This window comes from Sinohyriopsis cumingii, chromosome 9 (genome assembly GCF_028554795.1).
Source record: "Sinohyriopsis cumingii isolate HCF-2022 chromosome 9, ASM2855479v2, whole genome shotgun sequence".
NCBI lineage: Eukaryota > Metazoa > Mollusca > Bivalvia > Unionida > Unionidae > Sinohyriopsis > Sinohyriopsis cumingii.
Window position 1 is genome coordinate 57841636 of NC_142969.1, and position 18181 is coordinate 57859816.

Here is an 18181-nt window from a genome sequence, read left to right on the forward strand (position 1 = left end):
TGATTTTATTCACAAGAAAGTTCAAATGTTTTTGAAATAGGTCAAATGGTTACTGTGTTATGAATTAAAAGTTGGTAAATTTATAAGTATATAAAGTTTTACATATTAGTATTGCTTGTAACTTGGATACCAATAACTCCATCACAATCTAAATATGTGATTGTAGGAAATGAAGACACTTACTGTGTATCAATAAGGGCCTATAAGCCATATGGTTTGTGGGAAACAGAAAACTGTACAAAAAGCCTGCCATATATCTGTCAGATGCCATGGTTTGGATCTACACTGTCCTCGCGATTGACAACATCAGTGTCAACAACAGAGGCCCCTTGCTCTTCTGGTTGGTCACCACATGACAGATTTTGTTACAAGGTACAATTCATGTGCATGGAAGCATGACAAGCTTTGTCACTCATTAACATATGGATGTAGTAAAATTAATCATATATGTTAATGATTGCAGTAGAATTTGTACATTGTATTACTTTTCAAAGTTTGTAGAGCTGTATTAGGCATTTTAGGTGAAATAATTGCATTTTGGCATGTCGAATAAATATATTAATGTTAGAATATATTAATTCAACTCAAGCATAGCTGTTGAATTTTTTTATAATGTGAACTTTTACGGTATAAAGGAAAATAGCATCCTGCATAGTGAAATATTTCAGCCATTTTTATTTTCATTTTAAATTAATTTTCCTCGTTTGAAAAAAATAAAGTTTCTAGAGTGTATAAAGTTGTGACTTTCTCTATATAACTATTTAATCTACAGAGATCAGAAAACTTGGTATCAAATTTCTTTTACAAATACATGCAATAGATACTGAAAGTAATTTATTTCATTTCTAGATATCTGATAATGAGGAGACATGGTTTGAAGCCAGAACCAGTTGTCTTAGACAAGGGGCAGACCTAATCAGTATCACAAATGATGCAGAAAGCAAGTTCATAAAAAACCTTCGCATTGTCAGGTACGTTTCTTCATTTTTCTATTAGGAATGTTCGTACTAAAAGCAATGATGGAAGCAGCAAGAGTGGTAATGTATTGCAAGCAGGATTGGTGTTAATAGCATTATTAAAATATGTTGGTTCAATTTGTTATGAAGAACACATTGAACACATTATTATCTATACCATGTTGATAAAATCAGAGATGTTTTTTGCCAAGGACGAACCAAGGCAGGTGACCCAGGTGGGCATGAAACCTGTAAGTCTTATCCTCTGCCAATGGTGCTTCTGCGGCTCACCAAAGAAGTCAGATTAGCAGCAGTTGGTCTGAAAGTTGTAGTGGTAGTAGTAGCAGCAGCATTATATTGGTTAGCAGCAGCAGTTAAGGAGTGGTCTTAGCACTTGATGACAGCAATATTAGTAGTAGTAGTAGTAGAGTAGTAGTGGAAGGAAGTGAAGGAGGAAAAGAAAGAGAAATGTTTACTAGGCCAGAAGCATAACAACAAATATTGTATATGTATCTTCAACATATGAAGATGATGAACAATTAATGTAAACATATTTTGCATCTCATTTAATTGACTATAAATACATGCTCATAGTGTTGGTCACATACTTTGATCTTTGTATAACATTTTTGTTACTAAATCTAAAATTGGCATGCAAAGAAAATATTCCAATCATCGGCAAGCTAAATACAGATTACTCACCACAGCCTCTATCCCCCATGACTTGCCAAGCAAGCTAAATGCAGACTACTCACCACAGCCTCTATTCCCCTATGACTTGAAAAGCAAGCTAAATACAGACTACTTGCCACAGTCTCTATCCCCCATGACTTGGCAAGCAAGCTAAATACAGCTACTCACCACAGCCTCTATCCCCCATGACTTGGTAAGCAAGCTAAATACAGACTACTCACCACAGCCTCTATCCCCTATGACTTGGAAAGCAAGCTAAATACAGACTACTTGCCACAGCCTTTATCCCCCATGACTTGGCAAGCAAGCTAAATACAGACTACTCGCCACAGCCTTTATCCCCCATGACTTGGCAAGCAAGCTAAATACAGACTACTCACCACAGACTCTATCCCCCATGACTTGGCAAGCAAGCTAAATACAGACTACTCAACACAGCCTCTATTCCCCATGACTTGGCAAGCAAGCTAAATACAGACTACTCTCCACAGCCTCTATCCCCCATGACTTGGCAAGCAAGCTAAATACTTTGTGCAGCATGTGTATTATTAATCAATGAACGTGATAATTGTTTTACTCAACTTTTATCATCTGCAAATAAAAAATTTCAATTTCCGCCAATACAGTTTACTAATCCTCTTGAGGTTGCTTTGTACCGCTGCAAGCATCTCTAAATAGATACATACTTATGAATGCAATCGTATAAAAATTAATTTGATACCACCATCAGAGACACTAGTTATTATCGATATAGACCTGATAATAAATCTGATTGTTTTACCTGTGATGGTTATTGTGGTTGCAATTCCAGTCACAGATAAGACCAACAGTTGTTGCTGCAGCAAGCCCACAAATAGCAGCTACAACCAAATTCTATTAATAATACAATCGCTTAGCATAATTGCACGACTGGCAGACCCTGACTGGACTCATCATGTCCATGTGAAATATGCACATGCACTGCTAGTTAATTATTCATTTTTACTGGCACAACTGTCTTTCAATTTTAGAAAACCTCTTTTTGAGGAATATTTATATTTCTGTTGATTGTGTGTTCTGGGGGTTTAGCACCCCATGCGTTTGAAAACACACCGATTATGACTATACCTTCTACATCTGATGATCATTTTTGTCCAATAATTGCTAGCCGGACAATTGCATCTTTGTTTAATAAAAGTCAGGATTGTTTATTTCAACTGGGTCAATATTGGTGGAAAATATTCAATGATGAGCATAGATGGTTTGGATACATCAGTGAATTCAGTTTCACCATTGTAGAAGCAATCCTGTAGTGTTTTTGCACCTGGTGGTGTACACAGTACTTTGGTGTTTTCATGTGCACATGCGATGATTCCAAGCTATCTCGAGTTAGCATTGGTACATCAAAGTTGTTCCAATAACTAATTTATTCTTGGCCCTTAATGAAATTATATATAAGTTCATATGATGAAATGGTAATACCACTTTGATGCAGATATTTATTGAGAAGTGGAGCAATATTGTTCTCAGTATTAGCATCTCCTGCCAGCTGATCCAACAGCCCATCAGAAGATCAGCAAACACATCATCGCAGTCAGATTTCATCACATATATACAATGATAAAATGTAATCTTAAACAAAAGCAAGAAAGATGTCAAATCCAGGTTGACAATACCAGTTTCATATATGTGTGGCACTGATGATGTAAGTTCATATAGATACCATGTAAATGCTTGAATGATTTAGCCATTGCAAGTAAATCAAACTTGTCAAGAGCTTGATGTTCTGTGTTTTTGTTCCCCATTAATCGAAGGCATATGCTTGATAGTATTCGACAACTTGTTCCTGGTAACTGAAGGCCTATTCCATTTTGTATACCGCCACCCACCACTTTTTACAGGGTAATCTTGGACAGTTTTAATAGCCCTTAATGCCTTTTCTTTTGCAACTGTTGGAACTGCTGCTGTCAACAATGCTGGAATTGCTGCAAGGTCTCGAAATATTCCACCAATCTTTTGAATTTGTGTCACCTCTAATTTGGAGGAATGTAATGTCACCGATGTGTAAATGTGTTTGGCCACACGAGGATGGGCAAGTTGTTTCTAGGTCAACAACACGTGACAATTTTGTCAATTTTATTGCAGAAAGTTTTAATGTGATCTAAAAAATCATTTTCATTTGCGCTTTTTATTTTCCCAACTGATGTTTGACCTTCATTCAGTTGTAGGACCATATTTAAATATGTAATGGGGTCAGTTATAAATTCTTAATAGGTGCATCGAGAATCATCATTTGGCCACCGGCAGCCTCCACCAACAAAATCTTGTCTTACTGTATTACAGCGTAACATCTGTAATTGTATTGAAAAGTAATAAATTTGGTATCTCATACGAAAGTCTTGTTGGGAAATCTGTAAGCCACTATCAATGTTTTAATGTCAGTCCATGTACGACCACAGATTGTGATATGCAAAATGAGGAGTAGATTCTGCATACCCAAGCCGAATTTCTTCAAAAGGTTCCTTATTACCAGCTGGCTCTGTTTCTGTCAATGGTAGTGTAACCAGATTTTGTGGTGCACGAGTCATACAAGTTGATCTTGAAGTGCTTGAGCTGCCTGCATCCTAGTTGTTCATCCAATTCACAGCATCACATTTGATTCTGTCAATGACTTGCATTGCAACTCATTTAGCGATTGGTGCAGTTCTCTAAGTTAGAACTCATGCACTTTTGTTGCACCTGTGAACAATCTATGAACAATGTCAGTGGGTATTTTTCATGTTTACAACACATACAGGTTGTAAACATTCATGCATGGCTTTCATTATCATATTTAAACGTCAGGTCAGTCTCTAATATACATGTCATATTGCCAATGTTTCATCGCATAGATCAACAATATGTCTGTCTTGATCCATAAGGGTAAAAACAACCTGTCTCAATGGATTATTATAGCACAGAAGATGCACTGGTGCTGCGAGTGTAAATGATATCAACTAGCCTAGTTCCATGGTTGGTGAAAACTCAAACAGTATATAACGATGAACTGCTACACCTGTCTTTTCAGACCTTCTTTTTTAACTACCAATGACAGAATCACAAGTTAAATTGACCTACCTTGTTGAGATAATTTTACAATATCAGGTGCGATATGATAACTCATATGTAAGATTCGTTTATCATCTGAAATATTGTCAGGTCTACCTAAACTCATCTTAATGATGACCATGCAATATTAACCACATACTTTTGAGATTATATTACGATGTGAAAACCAAGTGTGGAATGATTGGCATGTATAGAAATCATTGCTGGTGACCTTTGAGATTCTTCATTGAATTTCTTCATTGATTGATTCTATGTAATATGCACCATCATATGTGCTGGAGGAAGTTCAATATTATTCCAGGTGACACCAGTGCCTGATGAAAACATAAATGAGATTTTTGCATGCAGACCACCATACAGATGTGATTTAATATTTGTTCAGCTGTAATAAACTCACAGCGATGATGGTGCAGTTCCAAGTGTGTGTGACTCACCAATGGTAACACGTGCAGAAAAAGTCACACAGACACTTTTCTGTTTCACGTTTATCTTGTGTTTCTGTAGGTGGTGATACATGTTTTGTTTGTGCAGGTATTTTGTTTGGGTCCACATGCTCTGTGGTGCTGTTGTTGTTGCAACCACATTCTGTTGTTCCTGATATGTACATTCTTGTTCTTATATACGTTGTTCATGTTACTGTTATATATTCAAGATCATGGTCTGGGTTTCTTGGAAGCTGTTATTCTTTAAATTGCATTGCTGGTTTAGGTGCTTTTTACCATCATATATATTCTACCCATAAAGTTTCACCTTTTTTTATTGTCTCCACTCCTAAGTGCATTAAGCATTGTACAAAATGCTTCCATTGATCACTGGTGCATTGTTTGTTTCCAGTAAACTCTTTGAACACATATTGGTTTTGTCAGCTTTAGTTTCAATTTTTTACTGAGAACAGCTATGGGTCCTCCATCAAATATCTTCTGATATTCAAAAGCCAGGTCGGTGTTGAGCCTTTGAAGTTTGTCTTGTTCACTGTTACAGCCAATATCGACTCAAATTTGTTTGTTCAGGTTCTCTGTGGTTTTCTGAACACAGCATTGTTCATGAATTTGAAGTCTTCCTCAAACCAATTTGTGGCCTTAGTTTTCATATCTGCATTCATCTGGATATACAAGTGCTGGTGAAATTCATGCTCTCGATGAATTTTGGTTACATGCATACCCACTTGCAAAAACAGCTTAAAGTTTCATACATGCAGTACATTATTGTGTTTTGTCCTAAGACCTAATATTAATTTGGTGCATTCAGTGAATTTATGTCTGGATCCATCAATGAACACGCTCTAATACGGGGACAACCATGTACCAGCCACCGACAAGGCTACTGGCGCTGATGGTTAATCATTGTGTACATCATGTAAATGTTCAGGGTATTCAAGATTAACTTCAAATAAGTATGCATGGTCACTGTTGTTGCAATCTTGTATGTGGTTTTGAACATCAATATGTGTGGCATCACCCACCATCCAGCAATGGTTGCATCAGTGCCCACTCATAGAGGTAATTGGAATATAGATATGCAATGTAACTGTTGGTGGCAGGACAATCCTTCTAGTCTACATTTGGGTTGTTGGCACACTCATATATGTGACTGGCCATAGAAATACTGCCATGAAGAGAGCGCTCAATAAGCAATCCCAAAAGGATTTTGGCTTTGGACAACAACGCATCCTAATCCATTTCTATTGATGAGAAGTAATGTGGGGGATCCAACACATGCATGGCAGTGACAGTATCATGAAAATTCTCAAACACATCAGCAAGCAACAAAACGTTAGTGCGCAGATCGCAATAGTCACCCACATTTTAAACCAAAGGCAGACCAAACCTTGTAATCTTTTTCTTAAATACTTTCATATCACAACAATTTATAAACCTTTCGGTCTGTGGCAAATGAGCCTTGGCAAATTCATCCTAATCCTTCATGTACTCATATGGATACACATGTAATTTCATCACTAGATCTGTATTGGTTGGACAGTATCAATGAGTGATTGCAAAGTTCTCTGCCATTAGATTTACTCACTAAATTGTCCAAGGACAAATTCAGAAACTGTAACGAATCAATTTACTGCATTTGGCCCAGCATGGCTACTACATGTATTATTAAATGGCCATCATACTCACTATGAAACACTACAGGGATTTTTGTTTGGTTGGGGAGTTTTGTTCTGTTAGGGTAAAATCTCAACTGTAACTTACATGCATTGTGTGCAACTCTTGTGTACACACATGTGATGTGACATTGATTGATGGCTTTAGAGCTTTCAGCTCTACTGGTGGAAGTAAAAGTTCCCTCATAGATCTAGCAACAAGTGTCTGAGGAAAAATTAAGAATATTATCAGAGGTCGTAAATAATGTCTGTTGGTGAATAGAGTTGTTGTGGAATCCCTTTCACTCTAATTTCAATCAATTTAAGATCCATCTCAACTGAATCATTGCCACGATATAACAATGGTGGTTCATTTTGCCTGTCACACCTAACTGTTGCTTAACAAAACTTGCATGGGACTTGTTTATCAACTTGTATCTCTGTGATGTGAGAAGAAAACTTAAGAGGGAGAAGGAGCAGAAAAATACAGGGAGATTAACAACAGGATTAATAAGGGCTTAAAGAAAGAGAAGGAAGTCAGTTACAGGATCAAATTGAGAAAAGCCTGAACCAGAATAACAGTTAAAGCATACCAATTAGCCACAGACAACGAATAAACAGGCATGATCTACTATTATCCAGGACAGGGCTGGCAAGTCTCACTGAAGACCAAGTCACAAAGAGATTATTGACCGATGGACAGAATACTGTTCTGAGCTTAACAACCAGGAGAATTCTGGAGACAACGCTGTACTAAATTTCCGACTGAACACAACAGAGGTTGTACACCTGATCATCAGGGAAGAAGTAGAGGTTGTAGTAACGACACTGTAGAAAGAGAAGTCAGCTGTGGTAGATAATAGATACATCAGGGAGAAACCTTCTTAATGGAAGTCCTTAAAACAGTTCCTACAACAAAATCTTGCAAACAGGAGAATGGCCTACCCCACCTCCGATCATCACTCTCCATAAGAAAGGGGAAACAGAACTACTGAACAAACAGCCTTGTCAGTCATCCAAGCAAAAGTATGCTTAATATCATTCTCAGCAGACTATAAACCCATTGCAGATCAAATCATTACCTAAGAACAGGCTGGTTTCAGAGCAGAATGTAGCCCTGTATATCAGATCTTTGACCTTAGAATCCTCTGTACAAATTTATCTAAAGAATCAACAGGACCTCCATCATGTCTTTATTGACTTCAAGAAGGATCTTGACAAGGTATGGCAAGCGGCCTTGTGGGCCACCATGTGGATATGCATAAATGCAAAATTGATCAGCACCATAGAAAACGTTATGACAAGGCAACCAGCATAGTTCATGGCTGGCTCATAACCTCATTTGGAGTCCTACAGGGTGCTTCCTTTCACTCACTCCCTTCAACATCTACCTGGAAAGGATCATGTCCAATGCCTTGGAAGACTATGAGGACAGTGTCAGTGTTGGAGGCAGAACAATTGCCAACCTGCACCTTGATGGTGAAATCGATTGCTTAGTAGGAGATGAACAAGAACTGGAAACCTTTCAACTAAGCATAACTAAGGTACAGTATAGAGATCAGTGCTGAAAAGACCAAACTAATGACAAAGAACCTGAGTGGCATCCAAAAGGAAATAGTAGTGAATGGACAGCTGTGCTAGGCTGAAGCCTATGTGGAAGGACAACAACATTACACTTGGGTCCATGATTAAGCTTCTGCGCTGCCTCCTCATGTCAGTATTCTTGAATACAAGTTAGACATGGACCCTGACAGAGGAACTACAGAGAAGAATCCATGCCTTAGAGATAAAATGTTATGGAAGGATCCTGAACATCTTATCCTTAGACCACTTTTATAATGAGGAGGTCACATTGGAATCCAATGTGCTAGTTGATCATATTAAGATCTGCTCACCACTATAAATAAATGCAAACAAGAATGGTATGGTCATGTCCCACACTCATCTATCCTATCAAAAACAATCCTAAAGGGCACAGTGATAGGAACCAGAAAACAAGGCAGATAGACAGACAGAAGAAAAGATAGATAACATCAAAGAGGTTGACAGGCAAAGTCTCAAAGAGCAGTGGAGAACAGGGTCAAATTGAGAGAGATTGTCACAAATTGATTAGTGCCCCCCCCCAGCAGATTATGGGAGAAGTGAAAAATTAATTAATTATATAAATCATTGTTCTTTTTTCTTTTCATAAGCCTGGCCTAGCTTGTTATGTATTACTTGTTTAGGCTCTCATAAACAGTAACAAGAAATAAGAAATTCAACAAATAATTTATTTCCCCTTCCCCAGAAAAACAAGGTAAAAATGAGAAAGAGAACTTACGGTTTTAAGAATCACATCCAAAAATAATGGAAGAACAATTCAAGAAATAAAAATTAGAAGTCCTAGTAATAAAATATTCTAACGAATTTGAGTTGAAGTCTCAATGAACATCCAAAATGGAAGCGATGATGTATACTGTAGTCAGCATATTACTGAAGTATCAACAGTTCTTTGTTGAACCACAGATTAATATTCCTATTTTGAATTCCAAATAAAATTTCAATAAATGTCTTTGTCAAAGAATTCTGTATGTGCACTTAACAATTTCCAGGAAAAAGAATAGAATTTTGACTCAAACTGATCACAACAAATCACCTTTAAGTGTTAATGGTTTATAGCCCAATTGAAACTATCTCCCAAAACATCACTATTAAATCTGGCTACTGCACAATTCTGGTAAAGCCAGAATTTTGAAATGACAATGTAAAGGCTAATTACATGTCTAAAGTCACATACTTCCAGTACAACCTTGATTTCACTCTGTAAATCCCACACAAGGAAAGAATAAACAAAGTAAAAAAAAGTTTGTTTACATCCAATCATGAAATAAGGTTAGGAACTAGGTCAACTTTTAGATACAAAGTTCTAATAGGTTTTTGAAAAGCTGAACTGAATTTCTGGAAAATATCAAATACAGTAAATAAAATTACATTACAATAGCATGTAATGGAATATAAAAAAATTAAAACTAACAAACAAACAGTTAAATTACTCCCATATTAATAAATTTATAAATGTGTATTATGCATTCAAACAATACAGATATTAAAGTTGATGCATTTAATCCCAGTCATTAAGTTTGGATCATGCCATTTCTAGAGACCTCAATAAACTATTTTAAAATATTTTGAGAATCAGTCTAGTTTTTGTCATCATATACCACAGTAGTTCTTTAATTATATACCACAGTAGTTCTTTAATATAAATGGAGATTTCCCTGTTCAAGCTGTGCTTATTGAATTTGTTCTTTAAAAAGTTTCAGGTTTTGCGGTCAGACTAATGTATGCAGTACATGTCAGTTTCAGATACAATTCAAAGATTATATGTGCCACATAGCCATTACTGATGTTGACTATTATATTAGACATCCACCTGCTCAGAGTTGGTTACAGTCTTATACTTATTAAAGAACCTTTTCTCCCAAACTTCGACTCCAATCAGCAAGTTTTGGTTTGATAGCACGACACTTTAGCTTGCATGACCCCTATCTGTATTCAGATAGTAAATAAACACTCTTGTATTTAAAGTAAAGAAACGATTTTTAAAGACACGCGAGTAACCACTCCTGAGTTAGTGAAATTAAATAATACGCCATTTTAAATTACTAATTTACAATAGTATTCTGCATATCCGTACATGTCCTGTGTAATCACAAGCATACGTAGTCATGACATAGTAATTTTAGGTAAACCAGATTTTTTGCCAGCATGATAACTAGAAAGATTCTATGTATTCTTCACTATTAGTAAATTAAATTTTGTTATAGCTCAGCTAGTACAGACTGAGGCTTGCTTTTATTTTGGTTGAACTGCAAGAACGCCAAAATTATTACTTTCCTAAATTAAATCAAAATAGCTTATTCTCTCTGGCACGTAAAATCAGCTATATTGATTATATCTGCATCGAGTTATGATTTACGCATATATTATTCAGCTTAATATGTACAGATTGGAAGTATCGATCGATCCAGCACTTGCTATACCATGTACAGCCTCAAGAATATGTGTTAACTTGGTCACTTTCATGCCATGGGTTGTAAATGGTATAAGGCTTGCTTTCCATGTCATGAGGGAAGAGACTGTGATGACTAGCCAGGACCCAAAAGGGAAATAAAATTACAAAAATGGCATAATAACACTGCTACATGAGATCACAGTACTACAATAAGATGAAATAGGAAATGATGTACATTTAAAGAGACCACAATAGAGGCTTAATAAAACACTAATTTACTATTGAGCATTTATTCTCCTTAATTGGAGCTTTGAGCCGAAACAATATTACTGTAAAGACTCAGTAAAGATTTCATTTGTTAGGATGTCCAAGACCTCCTGATGGAAAATAACAGTAGGGAACTCTGGTATTCATGTCTTTGCTCAATTTTAAGCTAAATTAGCTTTTGTTTTTTCAGTCATTCCATGCATGATGAAATGTGGTTGGGGCTAAATATCCTTGATGAAGACAAGGGTAAGAATTGAAATTAATCTGAATGATTCCATACTTGAATTCAGATCTTTAATTATACTTTTCTTCTTTTACTCAAAACATGATTTTGCATAATGATGGACAGGGAAATTCAACAGTAATATAGGTAAAGTCGACATGGCATGCTCCGACTAATTATAAAGCTGCATTTGTCAATTTTGGGTACCATTTCGAAGCCTTGAACCACAAGTATTACTCAAAATGTTTAGTATTTTGGGGTGGCTTGTGTAGCAAATGATAGCACAGCTTCATTCTCTCAAGAACATAAGAAAGGGGTAATTAATTGTAAGCTCAGATGGTCATAAGGTCTCATCGTGTGAGTCTATATTATGCATTGTATGGCTTTGCATCCATATTTCATGTTACCACTCTAGAGGCTATATTTCTGAACAGACTTGAAATATTGTTTTATGCTGTCAAATGTTTTGGAGAGATTGATAATAAGGGAGACAGTTGCATGATCTTGAGGTGATCTTGCATGTGATTGATCTTGTTGAATTATGAAGGTCATAGTTTAGGCTTGATATTGATCAAACTTGTGATATGGGCTCATGTCATCAAGCTTTTCGATGGGTTTCTTAATGAGCGAATTTCATGCATTTCAATGAACTGATTTCACATCTGACTGGCTTAGCTTGATTCCACAGTGAAGATTCTTTATTATCCGATTTTTATAAAACCTGGAATATGCACTTACAATATTGAGATCTCGGACAAGTTACATAATGAAGTGAGACTTGCAAACCTGTTTGCCTGAGCTATAGTTACATTGGATGCCATTTGTCCATCAGTTTTTGTCAATCTTTGCATATGGGCTTATATTATCCATGTCTCAGATGAGTTGGATAATGAGTGAGATCTATGGATATTAATGAGGTGATGATGCATTTCATTTGCTGAGCTTGTTACCACTGTAGGGGTTGTATTTTAGATCTGAATTTAATAGTTATATCTACAACATAACTGATAAATGTTTTGATGAGCAAGCTCAGCACATATGAGAAGTCTTCTTGCTTTGATTAGCCATTCTTTCTACTTTTTCTGATTGCCTGATTTATTTTACCAAAAATTTTGATCAGAATTTGTCCAGACTTTGTAAATAAGCTTATATCATTGTCGTTTTAAACAGGGTTTGTGGTAATATATTTGTCGTTTTAAACAGGGTTTGTGGTAATATATTTGCCTACCAATAGGGTGTGTTTGCATATGATGGACAGGGAAATTCAACAGTAATATAAGTAAAGTCGATATGGTATGCTTATTGAAATGAACATTTTTTAGTTCTGTAAGTCATGTCAGTAATATGAGAACTATTATATGCAACTTAGACATTAGGTTGTGTAAAAATCTAATCACACATATATGCTATTACTCTGTGATATACACATATAACACAGTGAACACAAAGAAAGCATACTGATAAGGCAAATTTGTTTTGGCTGGCAATATGAGGTGAGGATTATATTTCTTTTTCACATATGGAAGTAAAAATGTACGTAATGAGAGTAATTATCTCCTTTTACATTAATATTTAATTTCCTCAGGAATCAACTCTTCTGTTTTAATAGTTGGCATTAATGTTCATAAAGGATTATCATTAATTTCTGGCAAAATTGTGACTGTTTATTTCATTATTCATATAAATGTACAAATATTTTATTATCTTCATAATTATTGTTCTTAAATAGATTAACTATTGATTTCCTCATTAGTCTAAATTAATAATTTAAAAGTTTTGCTAGAAAAAAGATTGCAAACTCATTTATATTTCAATTTCTATCCAGGTTACGTGTGGTCTGATGGGTCAGCATTAACATACACACAGTGGTCTGAAAATGAGCCTAATGACGTTAACGGAAATGAAAAGTGTGTGGAGTTTGTCAGTCGGAAAATGTTGTGGAATGACAACAACTGCTATAAGTCCATTGGCTACGTCTGCAAGAAAGCTAGAGGTATGTTGCCTTTACAAGAATAGCACAAACAGGGGCTTGCTCTGCCCATCAAATGTTTGGCCTGACCTGCATCCGTATTGCCTCATGTGCATGTGTAACTTTGCAGTCAGTCTTGAGAAACGTACCTAAAATGTTTAATGATTGCTGTATTTTTAGACCACCTCACTTATTCAGAAAACAAGGATTGACCAAGAAGTTGAGAATGCATCTATTTTTTTCCATTTGCATCTTCTCTGTCGGTCCTATGGTCATTATAATTGTAGAAATAGCTTTTTATTTTGTGGTGAAGACGTTTTTGTTTTGAAAAATGATTTATCTTCCTCTAAAAGACTGTGCCAACATAATTTTAGCCTTTTTTCTTATCTCATGAAACTGTTGAGATTATCCCCTTGGAATCATGCATCGTCTGTTACGAGTCACATACCATCCATCAACTCCCAGCAATTGCATGGTATCTTCTACAGGCTTCGTTCATAATCAGAATTTGATTAAACTTAGTAGTAAGCTTAAATCATAAAGGATTCAGATGAGTTTGATTAAGAGAGCCATTTGTAAGTATTAGTCTAGCATGTTATTGACTGATCTCATTAAAATGCTTTAGGCCATATTTCTGTTCATATTGTAATCAATCTTATTAAAAAGCTTTAGGCCATATTTCTGTTCATATTGTAATCAATCTCAGATTGAAAGTTAGGCTGAGTTCTCGGCCGCATTTGAATGTGAACTTTGTCAGAGCATTTGAAGGAGCCATCCAGTTGCCACTGACTACTGTATTTCTGACAAGACTTTCATCAGCATTAGCATGCAAATTTATATCATCAGGATCTTTTTAATGTACAATATCCAATCAGTATGTACAACATCCAATCAGTATGTGCAATATCCAGTCAGTATGTACAACATCCAATCAGTATGTACAACATCCAATCAGAATGTACAACCTCCAATCAGTATGTATAACATCCAGTCAATATGTACAACCTCCAATCAGTATGTACAACATTAAGTCAGTATGTACAACATCCAATCAGTATGTACAACATCCAATCAGTATGTTCACCATCCAATCAGTATGTACAACCTCCAATCAGTATGTACAATATCCATTCAGTATGTACAACATCCATTCAGTATGTACAACATCCAGTCAGTTTGTACAACATCCAGTCAGTATGTAAAACATCCAATCAGTATGTACAACATCCATTCAGTATGTACAACATCCAGTCAGTTTGTACAACATCCAGTCAGTATGTACAACATCAGCTCACATTAAGGATGTTTTAAGATGCCTAAATGAATGCACCAATTTGATCATTCTAGATGGTTAATATTTTATCAGGATGTGACTTAACTTCATACTTACTCTTAAAATGTCTGGATCTAATATTTTCAGTTAACAGCCAAAAATGTGAATGTTGATGATGTGTTCATTATTTTATTGACCTAGCTTGCAACCATTCAAACGTTGAAGATCTCATCACATTTTAGTTAAATTCTGATATCAGCCTAAATTTGGAAAGCTAGCTCTTGCAAATGCAACATTTGCAACATATATTAATGAAGTAATCTAGTGACTTATTGGGAAGACAGCAATATCTGAACATATTTAGATATTTTTTGTAAGCATCTTTGTAAAATTGTTATCAAATGAAAACTATTGTAAGCAACATTTTACATCTGGTAATGTGTAGGTAAGTGATTGCACTCAAGAGATTGAACATCTGAGAGAAGTTAATGATAAAATGTTTACACAAAAAAGCATTCCAGAAGTGAAACCTTTAGAAAAATATTGTCACTAAAGTGGGTAAATTATTATCTTTTTTTTCTGAAATGTCCTCAGCTGGTTACAATTCTGATGCCTCTATTCCTAAGCCATGCTATACATCGAGCTCACTTGATAGATGTTAGTTATTTCCCTTTTATTATCATTTTATTTGCACAGGAATCTGTGGTTCTGTATCTTAAATTTTCATATAGTTTATGCACTACCATATTTTAAATTATCCTTTTTAACAATTATTCATAAGTAAAGTCATCAACATTAATGCAAACTTTTCTAGATTGTTGAAATATTTGTCACAATTTTAAAATAACGGTTGACATAGTCAAAGCAGGGATATATGTGCTTATGGGTGTATGGCTACGATCAATTATCTCTAAGATTTTGGTGGCAGATTATTTTCAGTTTTGTCATGAGACCCCAGATGCGAGGTGCCCAGATATTCAAACTGAGTAAGCAATCGAAAATCTTGAAGCTAAGAGCTATTCTAATCAGTTGGTTCTGAGTCAGGTTATCTCCTAAAATAGACCTTCCTTTCAGTTGACATAATCTGAGAAGAATGCTATTTATAATACAGTTTAAAACTGATATAAGACAGATTCTGATTTTTGTTTTTGCTAGGAGTGGATGCTCCGACAACTGAAGTAATGGAAACAACACCAGAAACAGGTACACATTTTATTAAAAATCTTATTTTGATATATCTTGATTACAGAATGTAATTTTTAATGAATTATCACGTATACTATGAATATTGTATTGCTTTCTTATGCCAGACTATTTCTTTTGATCTATTTTCATGCAATCAAACTATCAGTTTCCTGTGGAACCGATTTACCTTGGAAATACTACAAGGACTACTGTTATTATACCAGTTCCAGTTCATTCCGGAAGACATGGCGTTCTGCACAAGCATTTTGTATAGATAAAAGAGCAGACTTGGCAAGCATTCACAGCAAAATGGAAAACAATCAAATTTTTTCAGTAGTAAGAATGTTTTTATCATTATTTAGGGCTTACTATATCATTGCAGTCTAAACAAATCAATACCCGGCCAAATAAAACTAGTAGAGGACTTAACATTGTGATGTCTTGATAGAATTTTACATATAAATTTCAATTACTCAAGCATTTGTCAGTGGATTTGAATCATTTAAAAACAACAACAATATTCTCTATTTATAGTTATAGCACTGATTTGTCAAGAAATGGCTGCACTGCATTACATTAACTAATTTTTAATTTAATTTAATTTTTAATTTCCGTATTTAGCATTAAATACAGACCCACAAAAATTACCCTTTAAATATGGAGTTATGGCATACTAGCAAAAACTACGGAAAAATTATAGCTGCCGCAAAATCTGGATAATTGGTTCATCTGTATTTTATTTGGATCTGGGTTTCATCTTAGAATTAGTGAAATTAGTCAGAGAACCAGATTAACTTTACAGCAGCACCCCAGATGCTTTAAACTGCACCTATTTGTTCATGCAAAGTGTCTGCATGATCAAACTGATGATTATAGATTTTTTTTTAAATGGCATCCAAAAAGAGATGCATGTTTGAGACAAAAGGGAAAATAAGCTTCAAGAAAAGTGTTAATAATCAACACAGAAGAATAAAAAGGAGTATTCAGATTCTTTGTGACTAAAAGCTGGAAAGGACACGATTACATTTATTGGACATGCCAATTTGTGTATGTCCTGTGGCAGGAGTTATGATTGCCGTTGTCATGTGAAATGGAAAAGAATTTCAAAGAACTATGTCAAGTTGAGAGATAGCAACACTGAGCTGCATAGGGTTTGGAACTAGAGTTTGTGCAGCTGTACTAGTGGTAAATAAAATCTACGCGTACTTTACAAACTTTTCAGTGGAACATAATGTTTATTGTCGATGCATGAAACTTTTAATTATGTTTTCCAGCTTTACAATAGCAGTTATTGATATTTTGTTACACCTTACTGAAAATTGGTCAATTTTACGGAAAAAAATCAACTGCCTTACTGAGACGGACTCGTCAGGGTTAGCAGGTCGGTAAATACCACATACAAATACCAAATGGGCTCTTTGGTGAAAAGTAAGAAACTTTTTAATATACTGTCAGTTGGTGAACAACGAATTAAGCATATATCATTATAGTTTAGTGGCCTAGACAATCGTTCTAGAAATGTTTTTATTTTATCATGTATCACACTGGAATCCAGTCTTCAGAAATTTCCCATTGTCAGCTGTTTATAGGTACCTTAGGGAAAAATGCCATAATATAATTCTTACCTTTATTGAAAAGTGTTTAAGTTAATAAGAAGTGCAGAATTCTTTTTTGAAACTAAACAAAATTAATTACATTTAATGATAAAAGTGTGTTATACAAGAATTACTTAATGGTAAAGTGTGTTATACAAGAATTACTTAATGGTAAAGTGTGTTATACAAGAATTACTTAATGGTAAAGTGTGTTATACAAGAATTACTTAATGGTAAAGTGCTAATTACGAGAATAAGTAGCATCAAAGGTCAATATTTAACGTCACAAGTTTGACCTATGTAATGAAACCATGACAGCAAAAAGTCATACTATTGCATGTTAATGCAGTTTAGACACAAGATTTATATATATACATGTATATCATTAACTAGATTAGTACCCCATGTTTCATATGGTTTAGTGTCACTTTGAATGCAGGCATTGTTTCTTTCCTTTCATATGTCCAACTATTTGTTGTAGTGCAGTACATGACAGTGTTTCTTACTGTCCAAGAGAAAAAAATTGATTCTGAGGATAAATTGTTTTTACAATCAGTACATGATTTATGACCATGGAGATCTCATAGATTTTTTAGAAAATGGATGTAGGATTTGGAGTGGTAAAGGCTGAAGAATCTCTTATTTTCAGACACTTTTGAATTATGAGGACATCAGCAATCAAGACAAACAATTCAGTATGTCATTAAAAGAAATATTGTAGCATTAGTTTTCAGCAGAGTCAAATCTCAATGAAGGCATTCTTGATAAAAATTGGTGTACAAAATTACTTTATCTTTAATTTCTAGTTCATGACAAGTTTTTATTGATTTGATTCAGATTGTTAAGC

The 18181-nt window shown here is 35.0% G+C and overlaps 1 protein-coding gene across 4 annotated transcripts in view; it reads left to right on the top strand.

Annotated features, from left to right (window-relative positions):
* The window catches only part of LOC149791882 (lymphocyte antigen 75-like), a 153360-nt gene that overhangs the window by 104382 nt on the left and 30797 nt on the right, over positions 1–18181 (top strand). For all 4 annotated transcript variants that reach the window (XM_089970386.1, XM_089970389.1, XM_089970388.1 and 1 more), the window contains exons 40-45: positions 167–372; positions 850–971; positions 11280–11335; positions 13138–13305; positions 15710–15757; positions 15906–16075. In XM_089970386.1, the coding sequence (XP_089826512.1) occupies positions 167–372; positions 850–971; positions 11280–11335; positions 13138–13305; positions 15710–15757; positions 15906–16075 (770 nt within the window). The remainder of the gene's footprint in view (positions 1–166; positions 373–849; positions 972–11279; positions 11336–13137; positions 13306–15709; positions 15758–15905; positions 16076–18181) is intronic.